This window comes from Aythya marila (assembly GCF_965140915.1).
Source record: "Aythya marila genome assembly, chromosome: 19".
Lineage (NCBI taxonomy): Eukaryota > Metazoa > Chordata > Aves > Anseriformes > Anatidae > Aythya > Aythya marila.
In genome coordinates, this window is record NC_139060.1 from 7,903,098 (window position 1) to 7,921,444 (window position 18,347).

The following is an 18,347-nucleotide window of genomic DNA, read 5'->3' on the forward strand; positions in this document are numbered from 1 at the left end:
CTGGTGGGTTTGAAATCAGGCACAAACCAAGCTGCCCAGCTGAACCTGAAGCATTCAGAGACAACCCTTGTGCCAGAGAGGACATCCAGCACGGGGCCAGCCCTTGGAAGCAGCTCTGCAAACCCCCCCAGTGCCCCCCTCATCCTCCGAGCACGCAGCCCGTGCACCACAAGCTCAGGATTTTTCCTTGCTCGTGGCACACCCTCCGCCTGCTCCCCAACACACTGCCATGGAAATCCTGGAAGCTCCGGGTCCCGCGGTGACATTTGCTGCCCATCACCACTGCTGCAGGTCCCCCCGGGGCCGGGAGCACCTCCACGCCTCGCCACGGGAACCGCGTGGGCTGCGCAGCCAGGTCTGCGCCCGCAGGGAGCTCGCCCTTCCCCAGGGATTCACTTCGGGGTTTAATCAAGCAGCGCGCTCTTTATTTATTTTTTATTTTTTTCCCCAGGACACAGCGGGGTCGCCGGGCTCAGGCACGCCGCCTTCGCTCCACGTGGGCTGGCCGCGCTGCGTGCATTGAGTGAGCGTCCCCAGGCACCACCACGGGGCTTCCAACCCAACCCAACCCAACCCAACCCAACACATCCTCGTTGATTTTAGCATCCAGATCAGGGGCTCCTCGTTGGAACAGCACTGCATGCAAGCAGCAACGCTCAGCCCCCTCCCTAGTGCTCTCCAATTCACAAAAAGGCCTTTTCCTCCCTTTCCCCCGCTGTAGATGTGTTCAGATCTGAAACCCGGCGGTGCTGCAGGGCTGGAGGAGCCAGGGGTGCAGCCTGCGGGTCCCTTGGGCACAGCCAGCACCAACGCTGCTGGCATTTGGGGATGGGGCAGTGCCCAGAGCTTGGCCAAAGGCGCATTTAGATGGGAATTGGGGCAGAGGATACCCCAGGGAGCCTGGTGCTGGAGAGGGCAGCGGCAGGCAGCCTGTGCCAGGCCATGAACTCGGCGAGCAGAGCGCACGGCCCATGCTGTGATTCCTGGGGAAAAGCCAAATTCCGCTGAGCCTGAAAACTCAGGGAGTCGGGCGGCAGCGAAGTCTCAAAGCCTAGGATGGGGGAGGAACGCACGCGCGAGGTTAATTATATCAACTGCCAAAAGAGCGGCTATTTTAAGGTTAATGCTTAATGATCGTGAGTCAGAAAAAAAAAAAAAAAAAAAAAAAGGCAAAAGAAATCATCAGCGTCAGCGCTGGCCGCTCCACCAGACAAGCTGTGGTCACTGCTGGCACAGAGAGCCGCTGAAATAGTTGCTTTGGAGTTGAAGAAATTCCAGCGGAATGAGTTCAGTTTCCTGGTGCCACAGCCGCGAGCCGAGGAGGCAGGAACAAGGCAGGAACGAGGCAGCTGGGCCCGGTCACATCCTCGCCTCTCCCGGTGTCCCCCCAGGCTCAGATGGCAATAATTGTACTCACGAGTGTGGTTTCATGGCAAGGGGGCTGCGGGAAGACCCAAACGGGGCTCTAAAGCTTCAAGTTTACCAACCAGGAGGTTCCCAAAGCTCTTTTAGGCTTTACAAACGTGCGATTGATGCTGCTCCTGCTTTGCCCTGGTTTCACCACGGGCACATCAAACACTGGGTGCCCAGTCCTGGATGTCAGCAGCACAATTGCTGGGATAACTGAGCCACACCCGGCAAACAGAGGCCTCCGAAATCAGGCCTTAATGACCCCAAACTGGGACACCAGCATGAATATAGATAGCACAGCCTTTTGGTGCCAATACCTAGCACGGCTTTGGACAAAGCACAACGACACAAAGCACAGCGGGTCTTTGGGTACAGGGCCTCAGCAGCAGCGCCTGCGGGTTCTTCTCCCAAGGAAACCGAGTTGCTGATGGTGAAACTCCAGCCAGGCACCGGGGAAGGGCTGCAGACAGGCAGCACCACGCACAGGCGGCCCCTACAGCCGCAGGACTGATGCGCAGCCGATGCTCTGAGTGTTACAATCAGCCACGCTATTCATTTATCTGCTAAACTCTTTTTTTTTATATATAATTTTTTTTTTTTAAGACTGTTCTCTTCGCAGCCTCCGGGGCTGTCATTGTTATGCTAACGTGGGAACCTGCACGGGGCGGCAGCGGGAGCCCGTCAGTGTCAGCGCCCAGCATTTGGCTGAGACAAAGCCAAGCAGGAGGCAGCGGCTCGGCGATCCTCCCTGGTGGCACATCACACATCCCAGCTGGCACCTGGGAAAACACCTTCTCTTCTTTTCTCTTCCCTTCCCGCAGTGCAGGAGCTGCAGCCCAGCCTCCCGGAGCCTTCAAACGCCGCTCGCTACTGGAAGCAGGCAGCACCTTGATGGGGAACAGAAAAGGAAAGGCTCCTCGTGCCGCCGGCCCGGCACGCGCTGCGCAGCGGTGCCTGCACGAGGGAAGATGCCAGCCGCACGGGGAGCAGCAGCTTCTTGCACCCAGGACACCCCAAGACACCCCCACAGCTGCCACCAGCACCCCTGGGGCTGGAAGAGGGGTTGGAGAGGCTGCTTCACCACCCTGGGCGCGAGGTTACTTGGGCACCACGCACCAATTCTAACGCCCTGCTCCAACGGATGCTTTTACCAAAAATAAAAATAAAAATCTGAGGAGCATCCCTATAAACGGCAAGGCTGAGACCTAAAGCTTTTATTTTTAGGAATACATCAGTGCCTTCAAAACAGGGAAGCTGCTTTCCTGCCTCCATCCCTGCTCTGAGGGCAGCTCGGTGGCTGTCCATTAAATTCTCAGCTGAGGGCACTCGCCGCGAGCAGTTGTGGTGGTTTTTGCTCCACGAGGCAGGAGGAAGGCAGCCAATTTGTGAGATTACCTGTGAGTCGTGTCTGACCATCAGCTTTTTGGTGCAGGAAGCCTGCCTGTGGTGCTGCACCCCGTATGTGGTGGTGGCCCTGCTGCAGGGCACCCCAGGAGCAGGGCAGCGCTGGGCACTGCTCCCCTCGGCTGCTTTTAACGCAAGAAAGGAGCTTTTTGAGCAAGCTTGGCAAGCAAGCAGCGCTCTCCAGCTATTTCTGTCCACCCAAACCCCAACCTGCTATAACTGAATTTAAAAAAAAAAAAAAAAAAATTGAACATGCAAAAATCCTCTTGTACCTATTTTTCAGATTTCATCGCCGTAAGAGGTTGTGCGGCTGCCTCCCACAAGGCTGCTCTGATTCACGGTTCCGCAGGGGCACTGTGGGGCTGGCGAATCCCAGCAGATATTTCTGCTCAGCTTCTGCAGCAGCAGCTGAAACCAAGACTTCCCAGGAATACAGATGAGGGAGCACGTTTCCCAGCCTCGCTGGAGCGGGGCCGCTCAGCGCTCCTGCCAGGCAGCAGCCCAGCTCGCTCCAGGTATGCGCAAGGTTTAATGGTGAAACAACAACAAAAAAAAAAAAAAAAAAAAAAAAAAAGGAGCCTCCACGCCAGCAATTAGGCAGGCAACGTGCTTCCCACGGAGATAAGCAAATGGAGAAAGACCAAGTCGGGCATTTAGTCCCGCTCACGGCTGATAAGGGATTGCTCCCCGCAGTATATTTAGGAGGGATCTGCCCGGTCCGCTGTTCATTATCGGAAACAACACACAACCTCCTCCATTTCTCTGGGGAAGACTGCTTGCAGCAAAACCCATCTCCGTGGCAGGAGGCTTCTCCTGCCAGCTTTTTTTCCCTCTGCTTTAGTTCCTTCTCACCTTTCCACCTCGGGCCCCACTAATGAGTCCCCAGCCCGTTTCCGTGGCTCCCCCCGTGCGGGCATTTTGCACAGCACTGCTCATCTTTAATCACCAGGCTGAGAGCCTTAACCCCTGTAATCTTCTGTCGTCGCCCAGCTCTCCCATCTCGGCCACTGCAGCTCTCCTTTGTAGCCCCTCCAGTCTGGCCAACACCTCCCAGTATGAGATCCATCCCCAAAGGGGGAAGTTTGGCTCCTCCTGGGAGCTGCAAATCAATACCTTGGATAAGAGCTGAGCCAGGTGGGGGATTCCTCCCCACTTCCCAGAGCTCCCAGGGAACAAATCATCCAGAGCAGCTCCACAGGAGAGGCATTTTTCAGCCAGCCAGCAGCCGAGGCACCAACAGTCCCCCCCCACCTGGGTTTGTAGGGTGCCAGACTGCCAGCGGGCTGTTGTGCTGCCCTACAAAAATGGCTTGAGACCGCAGATGGTATAGGGGATCAGTGACTAAGAGCAGTCTTCCTGGGAGAAAAAATAAATAAAATAAAATAAAATAAAATAAAATAAAATAAAATAAAATAAAATAAAATAAAATAAAATAAAATAAAATAAAATAAAATAAAATAAAATAAAATAAAATAAAATAAAATAAAATCTTGTATTTCCCCTTGGTGCAGAAGCCCCATGTTGTTTAACAGCTCCTCCCACGGAGGATGCTGGAGGTCTCTTGCCAAGCTCAGTGCAATCATCCCAAGAGGGAGCAGTGAGCCCTAAGCTCTCCGCTCCATTTTGGTGCTCACCTACACCACCTACCACCACCCTAACAGCCCCCCCGGCATTCCTGTTCATTTTATTCGGCAATACAAGAGACATCCGATGCACTGCGTCTCAGCCATCCCTCTAGAAATATTCTACGGGGGGGAAGCAGCCACAAGAAAGCAGCACGAGTCACATTATTTGCCACAAATGGGACTGGAGAGAAGAAATGGAGAACGTGCAGCTCCTGAACATGCAGCTCCTGTTATTTCAGGCACACGAAATCCTTCGGCTCCTGCCTGAGGACCCCAGGATCAGGAGCAGCTGTGCCAACGCCAGCTCTGTTATTACCTCGCTGTTCGAAGCAATTTGGTTTTATTGACCATTCGCTATCCAGGGCACCACCACGCCCTCCTGCTCGTTAGAGGCTGTCAGTCAGAAGGCAAAAGAAGGGAAAAGCAAGGTTTAAAGAGAAGGCAGGTCTTCGCAGTCACGAAGATCATCTTGGCGGAGCGTGAGCGCTGACAGCAGGCACCCTGTCCTGCAAGGGGGAGCTGCACGCGATCAAGACAGCTCAGAATTTCAGACGCTGAAAGAAAATGCTCAGAGCAGGTAGAACCATTTGCCTCCTCTGGTCTGGACACCCACAGACGTGCACTCAAACACAGCAGGCTCAGGGAAGCTTTGTCAGGGCTCTTGTTCATCCTCGCCCCTGTGCAGTTCCTCCAGGTGACCTCTGCCTGCAGTCAGCCCGAACCTCACCGAGCTGGCACCGTTCGGGCTCACCTCCCACCAAGAGGACAGGCAGAAATCAAGATTTTTCTCACATAACCCACGCTTGGTCTCAAGCTCAAGTCTTTTCACGATTCAGTCCCGCTTGGCGTACCCTTCTTCCATTACAGCTGAACTGGTTTTGGTCCAGTACAACCAGCTCCCCTGGAGCCCCGTGTGGTACATCAGCGATGAGTTTGCTGCCACTTTAGGGGGAGATGTTTTAAGGTCAAAAACACACCAGACAGAAAAAAAAAAAGCAGAGGATGTGCAGCTGGGAGAAAGCAAACCCCCAAGAACTACCTGCATGCAGTTTGTTGTATTCTGCAGCAGGCTATTAAGTCCCAAACCCGTGTACTTTTTTACAGTTTCGCTCCCCAGCAAAACACCACCCACCCAAAAGCTCCAGGCGACGCACAAACGGCTGCTTGGGATTTGCAGGGGAGAGAACACCGTCTATTTCTGGCACTACCCCTCGGTGGTAGCTTGGGAACTATAGGATAAACTGCAAAGCGTTCTGAAGACCTACATTCGGTGACGAAGGCCATATGCTTTTGAGGCAGGGGGTGGATCGGCAGGGAGAGCACTTTATGGAAATACGCTGCCCTCCTCGTCCCTGCCAACCCGAAATCCACGCTCAGACCCTGGCATCTCACAAAGAGAACTATAAAAGTCCCCACACACCCTCAGCCTAGCCTAAAATCAAACCTGCTCCTTTCTTTAAGGCAGTATTTCCACGGAGATAATTGCACTGGATCCACAAGGTTATTATGGGTAGAAACCTGTATTTTTGGCAATTTGCCTCTGGTACCAAGGTTCAGAGCACCAGCTCCGTGTCCTCCCTTGCCCGGCAGGCTGACACCGAGCCCTGTGGCACAAGGAGCCCCCGATGCTGGCTGGCAGCAGCAAGTCCTGGCTGTGTCTGCCTTCCTGCCTGGCCCAGACTGCAGGGCCGGGAGAAACACCTTGTTCATTCGAGCCTCAGACCACAGAAAGGCTGCTGAAGTTCACCTTACAAAGCCAAAAGGCTTCTCTCAAAGATCAGGGGTACGCAGCTGATTTTTGTGATTTGGCCCCTGTACCCACAACAATGTTAATGGCTGCAAGGGGATATCAGGCAAGGGGAAAATAAGGACTTCAAAACCAAAGGTCAGCTCGGTTACTGGCAGTTCAGAAGCAGAAAACAAGATGCATTAAACTTTCTAGTCATTCAATCTTTATTTTATACATTTGAATCACAGCAGGGAAGCCAAGTTGCACAGACCATCCTGATTTGTATCTGTCTTGCTTCTCTTCAAATACTGTTTGCTGTTCTTTTAATAAAGCTTAAAAAAATACTGAAAAAAAATGTTACTTACACATCCAAACATGAACTGAAGAACAGGATAGTTACTGGTCACCAAAACCCCTGAAAGAGGACCTTGCTGTACAGGAGAGTCTTTGAGCTCTTTTGGAGATCATTTACTAAATGAATTCAGAGCTACGTTGTACAAGGTGCCCTAAAGCTGCTTAATGATACAAGAGGATCTGGAATTAATTATTAATAGGTACTGAAGGGAAAGGGAGGCCACTTAGGCCCATCCTCTGTTTTGATGGAGCAGGTACCAGCCCAACACGCCAGTATCCTAGCTACAAGAGGAAGTGCTTCGGACGGCGTGGAGGTCAGGCTCTCCTTTATTACACAGAAAGCAGAACACCAAGCGAAATCCCACAGGAAAATATTTATTAAGAATTGTCCTTTCTACAGGATTGCTGCAGTCAAAACATAAATGGGTTCTTCAACCAGTCAACCTACAAGGAGTGACTCTTTTCCTCAGCCACTTTCTTCTTGTACCATCACTTCCAACAAGTGTAGCATCTCAGTATTTTTCTGAAATCCTGTTCCAGCCACTTGCAAGTACATACCATGCAGAGTTCTTACGGGATCATTGCTATTTCCAAGCAAACTACACGGGGGGGAAAAAAAAAAAAAAAAAAAGCACAGCTTTCTATATTACTAATGATTAATAAGCCTAACAGCATCACACCCAGCGGCTACAAGGGAAGCCAGATTAAACTGATTTAGCAATCAACCCCAGGGAACACGGGAACATTGGTCAAGCGCCTCTGGGGAGCACCGCCTCGGCTTTCGTGCAACATTTGGGTTACTGAAGTTACACACAAGGTCACAGGTTTTCGGCAGCAGAAGTCCAGTTACGTTTCACAAATCACTGTGCCTTCCACCTACTGCAGACCGCGTCTCCATGCTTTTTACAGAAGTGAAGAACGGGGAAACAACTTATGATCGAGATGGAGGTCACAACGCAGAATCAATACGTTTGCTTTAAAGTAACAGTAGTCTGTTAGCTATTGTTACAGGTCAAACTGAAGGAGACAAAGGAGGCAGACTGAAGAAGCAAGCGTTTCCTTCAATGCCTGCGCTTTTACCTGATTTTCTAAGAGCTAAGCAACTTCAGTTCTCATAGAGCTCAACAGAACCTACAAATACCCAGTATTTGCTTCTAATGCAGCCAGGCAATTTTCAAATAGACACACACTTTGTCCATTTGATCACCACTGTTCAGCCTGCATTTCTCCTCTTTACGAGAAGAGTACCGTAAGGAAAAAGAAGAGTTAACACATTAAAAGCCTTCCGTTGGACTTTCACCAAGTGTGCACACTGGAGTGGTTAGGATGTGCCCTTTTCGTGGCCAGCAGGAACGTTACAGTGCTTAACATTTGGTGGATGCACTCTCACGCTACAGAGTCCACCTAGTTCAGGAAAATACATCTCCTACCTTACTAGCTCGAAGACAAAATACTGCAATGCAGCAAATTTTTACAACATGCTCCCAGGGTATGCCAGCATGGAAATCCAGGGACAGGGCAGTCAGATGGAGAGAAACAGTGAACAATGCACTGCGCAGATCACGACATGCTGAGTTAGATGACAACATTAAAGAGCATCTTAATAGGACAGCATGTGGCTTCTTCAGCTAGAACTGCTACGTTTTCAGGAAGCAGCAGCAACGTTCCAGATGACCCCATTATGTCTTCCTATCTTTTAATGTGTCTCTTGATGAACCATCAAGGAAAATATTTTCAAGTCTGAAGAATGCACGAGTCTGGCAGCTGCACTGCAAGGTTTCCTATGGAAGACAGCTTGCTGAACGGTTACAGCAGTAAGGAGGAGTCCATCAGTGGCGTTTGTGTGCCATTGTCAATAGGGATTTATTGGGGCATAAGCTGCATTACAATTGGAGAATGAGCCAATCTTTTTTCTCTGCAGAGGGTGCCGAGCACTCCACAGCAGCAACATATGTGAATGCATTCACTGCCATTTACTCAGCGCTGCGCCAGACCTCCCTTCCCAGGGCTCCTCTCAGCTACCCTGCCGTATACCCAGTGATTGTTTTGGCTGCTCGCTTCTGTAGGAGGCAGACAAGAAAGTAAGGCTGCATCCCAGAACGGTCTGCACAGCCACAAGCAGCTCTTCCACTTTGCCTCCCTGTGAAAAAAAGGGAAAGGCTGTGTCTTCCTACCAGAGCGACAGCAGGCAGCATGGCAAAGGCAACCACTGTGATTATCCCGCCTGGCGAGCTGCTGCTCTTCACTAGCAGGAGTCATGCTCTTGCCACTCGTGCAGATCTGGGTTTGCCTCGGGAGGAAGGGGAAAGGAGCAGTCCTCCCATTGATGCTTTGTGGCACAGCACACACTGAGCTGTGCACGAAGCTCAGCTGCAGCCACCCTCCCCATCCTTCAACATCCCAGCCGCTGTCCAATCCAACACGCAGCCTCACAAGGGAAATTTTTCTACCTGCTCTGAGGACTTCTACGCTATAAAGTGGAAATTCACTTTGGACATGGCTGCAGTAGGAAAATATACCTTTTTTTTTTTTTTTTTAAACTTGTATATCCACATTTCTTTATTAATGCATAGGTCTGACAAGTCACTGTGGTACTGCTGGCTAGCGCCCGGCATGAAGTGCCAGCTGAAGTTGGTTGTGTAGCTGGTTGCTGAGGCTCAGAAAGTGAACTTCAGAAACAGCTCTTCTGAGAGCACTTGCAGAGTCCTGCCGCAGCTTTTCACGCCAAGACAAAGTCACCCATTTCTTGGCCTCTGACTAGGAAGGCAGGGTCTTGGCAGACACAACTACGCTTTATGCAACGTTAGCAGAAAAGTGCACATAAAGAAACCTGAGACTAAGGTAAAAGCATTTGTCCTATCAGCAGCTTCACTGATGCTGAGGTACGGAACCGACAGCTGTTTGGAACCAGCTCGGCCCATGCTGGGACCCCACCACAGCCGCCGGTGTTTTGGAGTGAATCACACCCATCAGAATTCCCCAGTCCATCCACAAAAGGCATTAGGAGGTTCTAAGACAGCATTGTGTCTGGATTAACAATGTGTTATTGCACTTCTGTTCCTGACAGCAAATCCTCACATACCTCAGTGCTGACAGACTTCAGGTCTCCTGGACTACTCTGGGTGAAATTTACAGCCTGTTTGAGTAGCCCTTTGGGAGCAAACAGTGACACTTCCCCAGGGACAGAATAACCGTGCAGAGGAGAGGATCGCTTTTTCAGCTATCGTATTTAACTGTATGATGTGCTGGGGCTGCCTATGTTTGTTTATCGTTTTAATTTCTCACACCTCAGCTACTTAATATGCAAAAGAACTTCTCCTACTGAAGGTCTAAAAGGGTGCTACATGATGTACGAGCCTTTCTAGCGGTGTAGCCTCTGTTTTCACTAAAACTTTATCTTCGCAAGACAGCGACAGCAAAAGTCAAACCAGCACTGCTGCAATTACTGTGCAGTTACAGCTGAGGAGAAAAATATAGAAGAGGACTCTGCACCAAGATAAGAGGGTTATTCTTTTGCTTTATCTGAAGAAAAGCCCCTTCCAGGTATCAAAGCAGGTAGATTCATTTCTACCACTTCGATGATGAATAGAATCAATACCAGGGAAAAGAAGCTGCAACTGGTGAAAACAACGCTGCTCTTCAAACGGCAAGTCTTGGTACAGAGTGCTCGCTTGTTAAAAGCTCTACAATCCATGTTCAAGACTGAGAAAGTGGTTCAACGTTTCAAACAAAAAACAACCCTGCAATACAAAAAAAAAAAAAATCCTCACCCACTTCTAAACTGAAGGAATAAAAAAAAAAACTTGCTGTAGACCTTTAATCAGCTGTGCCCCAGAGATGCAGTCCCCTTAGTCAAAAAAAATCTCCTAAAAGTGTTTGTAAGACATCTTGGCACATCTGAAGCTCTGTGATGATGCCTGTCCCTGTCCCTGTATGCCTAATACCTCCACATGAAGATTAAGGCTTCATTAGGTCAGTGAGTTATACTTGATTTATTTTTCTTAAAGCTTATTCCCGTTACATCTGTGAACCACTTCTGTCCTCCCACAAATTAACAATCCATCACTATGCCCTACTACTACAGATACAGGCACTGACTTGCCTTTCTAGTGATACCCAGAGCACTAGAGATAACACCCTGCATTTGTAACGTGTCTCTACGTTCAGATTCCACTGCAGATTTGCAGCTGATAGATAAGACTTCTGTACTTCCAGGCATTGAACGTTCTGGCCATAACCCTCTCCTTTCCTCAGGAAAAACAAATTCATGACTGGGAGTTGCACTTGCCTGGTTTTCACAGCAATACCGTTTTGACCAGGTCAGCTCACCTTAAATAGTTCTATCACTACATAGCCAGAGAGGTACCAGTCGCCATCCGGAGAGGCAAAGCAACTCAGGATAACGGTGAGCCAGAGATTCATGCTGCAGTACATTTGCTGGACAGATCCTGGTACTGGTTACACGGTGCCAGGAAGGAGTCTCTTTTGAAATACCTTGAAAATATTTTAGAATGCAGATCAAAGTACTTTTGGTCACAGCTTAAAATTCAACATTTAAGACTGCATGGCAGATCCCTAAAAAGTAAGCCCCAGTCCTACACCTCTTGTGTACTTGTCAGGTGGGCACGAATCAAGAGCAACCCAATTAACAGTGGAGAATTTACATTAATGCTTGTTGTGCTACAGGCTGGTGTTTTTAACGAAACCAGTTGCTTGCTTCCTATACACCAATACATCTGAAAACCTGATGTGTTCAAGTGGAAGCCTGCCGGAATAAGAGAAAACACTTCTCAGTGTTCCCACTGATGTGAGTACTGGTGGAATTCATCTGATCCAATACCCCATTTAGTCTGTCAAATAACTGCAGTTATTTCTACTCATTTGTTTCGCTATATTTTGTCCAAGCCAAAAGAAGAGTTAAAAAAAAAAAAAAAAATACTTACACCACTTTTCTTCTTTTCCCCACCTTCTGTGATACTTTGCATTTCCCAGCATACGTTACATAGCGTGTGTATATATATATATGAACATTATATAAAATATATACTTTACATACACACTAAAGGTCTCTCTTCACGTTAAAATTACACATTCTGAAGAACGCAACCGCAAACAATTCAGAATACCTAACTGATCCAGAAAGGGGAAAAAAGAATAAGCTACCCAAAATCCCTAGGAAAGCTTCACACTCCTTGCAGGTACCAAGAGATCCCATTTTCTTATGATCAGAGGAATAGTTAGATTTCTGCACTGCTTTGCTCCCCCTAGACACACCCCACTCTGCAGTTTCAGTGTTGGGAAGTGCTAGTTGCTCCCTTTCCACTGAGTAATATTAATAAATTAAAAAAGTTTCTGCAAAAGTGCTGCCTTAGTCCAGTCCATCATGCCATGTTTTCCCACTCGCCCCGTGGCTCTGCTGAACCATTCACCACTTTCTTGACCTTCTTCATGCCCTCCATCACTCCAGAAGTCGTCACCCTGGAAAAGAAGGAAACAACATCAGAATTTGAACTCCAACACCCGTTTTGCCAACAGCCCATGCTTTTCCTGCACATATCAAACAACATTTCTCCCAAGTGACTCTTTACCAGTCTTGATGTTCTGCCTTTCTTATTGCTACCATTTTGCAGAGCAGGTATCATCTTGAACATGCCACTGATGGGTGTTGGGAGCAACGCTGCTGTCCTCAAGGCTCTCCTCATCTGTCACTAAACTAGAACAGACATATGTAGGCTGGCTCACAGTTTCCTGTTCAGACCAGGTGTCACAGCATTGAGAGAGGGCCAATCCTTTGTGCTTGGCAATGGGAAACACAGAAGTCCCGACAGCCTTGGTGTGCCAGGATCTGCTATAGCTGTCTAGACAGGAAGAACTACCACTGAGGCCAGCTGACTTAGTTGCAGTGTTATCATAAAGATTGTTTATCCATTTGTGCTTTGCAGGATTCAGATCAAAATAAACTACAGCATGCTTTAGAAAAAAATGTTCATGCTTATGGATCCGTGCGCCAACAGGAACCATGCCACAGTCCCATCTACACTGCTTTTACCTCCTGAAGGAGCATTCCTCAACCAACCCAACAGACCAAAGAAAACCAAAGTAGCAGACTGCAGAGAAGGATCAGAGCAAGAACAGGATGTAACATCAGAAACAAACGTTTAAGACACTTGTATCAGTAGAAATGAGTGCAGCTCCTTAGTTAAAGCTGCTTCTTGTGGTGGAGGAGATAAAATCACGATGGACTGGTAATAGACAAGGTCTAAACTGCACTCAGCTGAAACCACATTATTTAGTTTCCCTCTCTAATGTAGGGAAAGCTGTATCAAAACAGTATCAGAGGCACTGCAATGGAATAAGCATTATAATATTTGCTCCTACTCGAAAAAGTATGAGGTCGTTTAGTAAATAACCAACTGGTATCACATTAAGTTTCAGCAGCTTGCTTAGAAACTTTTCACCCTATAGCTGAGCACCCTTAACTCTGTCCATTAGACTTGCTGCTGCATTTGCAGTGCTTTTAACAAGTACAATATCTTATACAAATGCACAAGCTGTGGATACTGCCCCAAGTGAACATTATTAGCTTAATGCACTCCTGTTAATAGCAAAATTACTCAATGAACAGCAACAAAACAGAAGAGAGGTCATCCCATTTATACCAATCTACGCCTGGCTTTGACGTGGCAATCTGACCACTGAACTACAAAGCCTCATAATGCAGTTCAAACACTAGGCAGACTGATCTGTTTATCCAGCTACAACAGCACCACTACTCTTACAACCACCTTGGCTTCCCAACAAGCTCTTCAGTCCTGTACCTTTCTCTCTCGCTACATAACACAGGCTATTCACATGCACCAGACATCTGCTCTGTTCTTTTGCACGATATGATTCTGATTCCACCCAGGTATTTTTTCCTACAAGTGTGCTGCAAAGGTTATTTTAGATGCTGGAAGTAAGAGTAGCAATGGTTCAATGCATTCACAAGGGATGCCTGGAAGCATACATAAAACCGTCCTGTTCGATGTCGCCGCTGTCAGTCTGTGTCTGCTTTCACCTGCTGTTTACCATGTAAGAATATTTGATCAGGCTTGCTAACAGCATTTTCACAGTATCATCCAAGAGAAGTAATCTTCAGATACACTCCTCTGATACCACCCTTGGTCCCACATTAGATATCAGCTTCTGTTCATGTACTCTCTAAGAATAATTTACCCAAATAAAAACTAGTACATTCTGGCATTCTCTAGCGGGGGCAGAATTGGGATCATCAGCGGTTAAGATGCTTTAGAGTGGGTCTAGATAATCCTGTGTTCAAGGGAATAGAAAGGGCCAGAAGAGCACAGATCAACTACCAACTTTATTCCCTATTGAAATAAAAACCAGGGAGATTAAGCAAGCAGGTTGCTTAAACAAGAAAGACAGAATTAGTAAATGTTCACCTGGAAGAGATCACACCAAGCTTTTCAGCACAGAGAGCATAGAGATCTCAAGTTCTCCCTGTTGACAGTGGTTTTCCCACAGCCTCATAGGAAAAAACTGGGGAAACATGAGCTAGAAGGATCTATCAGCGTAGATGCATAACTAATTGGAAAAGCATGCATTGAGATGAACTTAATGGTTTCCTGTCAAAAATGAAAGAACATTGAGTGTGGTTCCAGAGAGGTCTGTCCTGGGCTCACTTCTACTCAATATCTTCAGTAATTGCCTGGGTAATGGAATAGAGAACTTGCTTATTAAATCTGCAGAAGACACTAAGAGCTACATATTTGAGAACAGGACTAGAATGCAGAAAGGTTCTGGCAAATTGAAGTAATGGTCTGAAAATTATGGGAGAATGGAGGAAAACAACTATAAAGTTTACTCTTCAGAAATAACTGACTTCATAACTACAGAGTAAGGAGCTGAGTATCAATTCTTCAGGGATGAGTTTAAGATTATAATGAACTACAAACCAAAAAAAAAAAAAGAGGCACTACGAGAGCAATCCAACAAGGATATATACAACGGCGATCCCACTAGGATATTTAAATAGGTGCTTTGCACATGCTTGACACCAAAGTAGTGCTAACACTTGACTCACATCTAGGAAGATCCCACCGGGCACAGAGTCTAGATTTTAGCACAGTACTTGAATGCAATTACAACCCATTATACATCACGAAGATAACAAAGATGATCAGAGGTTACAGCTCAAAGGGAAAGATCCATTTCCTACATTCATGGGGGGAGAGGACAAACAGATACATACTGAAATTGCAGCCAGGTAAAGTCCTGCTATTTGTTTCCTGCACCCCCGTGCAATGATAGCACAGAACTGAAAGAGATGTTGGGAGGTGGGTGGGGTAAATTCCTCAGTGAAAATTAAGGACTGCCAGTCTGATTAGTGCTATTCTTGTCTCAAGTGCTATTCTTGTCTCAAGTGATCAGCGTAACCCTTAAGGCCTCATTCCTCAGACTGTTCATGTACAATGGGAGATTCTCTTCCCTCTCAACATTATTGCAAACAACATGTTTTAATGCCCAGTAAAATAAGGGCAGCAGCACCAAGATCAAGAACACTGCAATTCTCGGACTAATGCCCTGGGCAGTCTCTGAACTTGAGCTCTGACCTGCAACACTGCAAGTAAACATTCCTCAGCTGAACAGTTTGCTGAGCTGCATTTCTAGCCCACAGATCAGTTGTAGCTGAAATGCAACAAATCCTTCACACTAAAGCAGCTCTCCAGAGAGGACTTCTGTAGCTGTCACAGAGAAAGAAAATCACTTCCAATGAAGAGCCTCATGAATCAGCCTGCCGTGAAGCACAACCTGAGAGAGAGAGCAGAGAAAAGCAGCCAGCCAGGACTTTCAGCGCAGAATAGGCTGCCTCATGACACAGCAAGAAACTCCAGATCCCGAGGTATAAGCAAAGGTAGGTCAGCATTACCACAGCAGTTCACTATGTTGAGGTTGTTTGTGGTGTTAAGTAAACACAAAGTCAGTCTCCAAACATTCAGTAAAATGGATTTACTGAGTTAAGAACAAAGCCGTTAATGTTTTTTCCTGCAATTCTTCCTCCTGCGTAAGTATCTTAACCCCACATGCATTTATGAGCACGATTTCAACCCAGATCTGTAGAAGAGCTCTTCTAAAGCAATGCTTACTGAGCTAATGAAATAACTTACTGCAAGAGTAAAAAAAAAGAAAATAAGAAAAAAAGAAAACCTGCTTCCTCTGCCCTTCCTCACCCCACCTCATCTAATGCACCGTTTACATTTGTGTTCGTGTCCCAGAAATGGCATGAGGACTGGAAGCCTGACAGCTCTTTCTGCCAAGTGTGGCTGCACCTTTTCAAAGAGAGTACTTTAATCTAACAAACTGTCAGCAACAGGCCCACATACTGACAGAACAGCCTAAAGAAGCTGCCCCGCACAGAATGCACAGAGAGCCACTTTGTTGAAGATGAATGGCTATTGACCCTACTTGAAAAAGAACAGGCTGGTCCTTAGTTCAGGTTTAGTCATCCTCTCCTCTCCACCAGGGCAACTTCTATTGAGTCTGGTATAATTGAAACCAGTCTTAAAAATTTGTGGATGCTTTCTCTCAAGACAGGGGTGTGTTAGCTGAAAAAAAAAGTAGCTTTACAAGCTTATTACAAGTCACCTTCACTGTTCGTGATTCAGAGAATATTTTTTTGAGAATTGAAACAGTTTACAGAGGGAGGATTTGTGCCTCACGTTGCTTCTGTCAGACACCTAGACTTTGGATTTTTCTTTAAGCTCTGCAGATTGCCACACTGTCCTTAGCAATATTTACGTTTATTGCCACACAGAGCTTTGTATAGTTTGCATTGCATGAAAACAGGCATACACTAGAGAGCTGCACTTCAAGCATCCTATTTTTCTTGCTGGAGGACAAGCAAGCCTGGAAAGTAGACTTGCTGATCATACAGCTCTCCCCTCTATTGGCTCATGGAAATGTTGAGCCTAAAGAAACTGAATACTTTTGCAGCAATATTTTTTTTTTTTTTTTTTACTTTTAAAAAAGATATATAAAAACCCTTTTAGAAAGGAAAACCACCTTAAAGCCTGGAAATAAGACATGGAAGAACACCATGAATTTTGCAACCTTTTAACTCTTCTGCCACAGCATCTGAAGACAAGTGGATATTTATCACATGAAAGACAAAACGCTCATACAATGGTTAGTCAGGATGCTGTCAGACACTTAGTCACTTGCTTGAATAAACCTTGATATTTTTCCCTATAGAAACAACATTTAATATTTATAAAAGCAAAAACAGGACTACCAAGATCAAATCAAGAAGAAACTTTATACACATGCATTGTAGTGCTTCACCTATCACAGAATGTGTACATATCATGCTTCTGAAATGTGTAAGCTTAACCTCCCTGATGCAGCTAGGGAACAGAAAACAAGACACTTAGAAATTATCCTCTGCCAAGTGCCCACATGGAATAAAACTCATCATGAATCAGATGAGAAAAAATCCAGCAAGGCTAAGGGGAACAACCCACAAGGCACAACAATGGAAACTCCCAAGGCAAGGACCAAAATGCCTTACTAGGAAGAGGCTCACAAAGAACTCTGATCCTCGAGTTTCTAGCAATGTCTGTATCACTGCTGCAAGATGTAAATCACTTGATTAGCTCATTAAACTTTAAGGCTTTTTCCTGGCAGAGCCTCTAAAATTGAGCAGCTTCTCCAGTCCAGTGAAATCACTACATGTGAGAAATGCTTTATTATTAGGCCTAACAAAAACACAAACAAGTAAAAACTCATTAAGTACACAATGCAAAGTTAATTTCAGTCTAAGAGGTAATCTTGCAGGAGCTCATTTCTGAACAACCACAAATCCTGCCACATCCTCCAGGTTAGATATTGCCTTCCTAATGAGGATGTGTGCTTACCAGCACCCAAACTGAAAACAGCTTCTTATATAAGCCATTGAAACACCTTTAAGTGATAAGTAATGTTATGGTCACTTGAATTCATCTTTCAACAAAGAGGTTTTTATGAACCCAAGGCAAAAATAACTATGCATTTGGCAAGAACATCTGTTACTGGAGACATTTCTGAGAATTAAAGTCCTTGGCATGACATTTCAGGCTGGATTCCACTTTATGCATCTATCCTTGTAGCAATTCCCTAGTAAGCTGTATTTCTTCTTGAGCTAACTATGAGGGCAGCAAACATATTCCAACTTTTTTGGCCCTGTAATAAAAATTGGAGGAGCAGTGATTTATTTCACTTAAAATCAGGTAAAGGAGATTTGCCAAACTGGAAAGAAACTGTCAGGAATAGACTTCTGTGCCTGCACATGAATTGCAGCTATGCATGAAACGCATAACTACTAAGAGATTAGGGTAGCTCTGCTCCTACAAGGCCACAGAGTGTAGCAATTATAACCACGTTCAACACTTCCAGCATGCTGCACATCTTAAAGCAATTTCTATCATAGAAAACGAGTGGCATTTCTGAAACGAAGTCCTCAGAAAATCACTGCAAAGGAAATGACAGGGATTAGGCTGAGTCTCATTTTATAGTTGCTCCAGACTAACTCAGGTCCTGCTGCATTGTGGTGCCTCATGGTTTAGCAGCAAAGAAGTGAACTGTGAAAAGCACTGTTAAAACCCCCGTCTCCTCAGCTCAGCGTTACTTAAGTTTTTGCAGAGCTACAGGCTGACCTCTGGGGTAGAAGGGACCTTACATCATGCTCATTTATAGTCAGTAGACTGCTAGCTGATTTTTATGATTTGTTTGGTGGTTGCTTTTTGAACTACGAAGATTTATTTTCAGACACACTGAAAATACAGCGTTAA

At 46.5% G+C, this 18,347-nt stretch overlaps 1 protein-coding gene across 1 annotated transcript in view; it reads right to left on the bottom strand.

Annotated features, from left to right (window-relative positions):
- Positions 1-6,397: 6,397 nt before the first annotated feature.
- Positions 6,398-18,347, bottom strand: part of GPR107 (G protein-coupled receptor 107) — a gene marked incomplete at its 3' end in the record, with an annotated part of 38,420 nt that continues 26,470 nt past the window's right edge. Inside the window, exon 18 of the mRNA XM_082775685.1 lies at positions 6,398-12,000. Coding sequence (XP_082631811.1) covers positions 11,904-12,000 — 97 coding nt within the window. The remainder of the gene's footprint in view (positions 12,001-18,347) is intronic.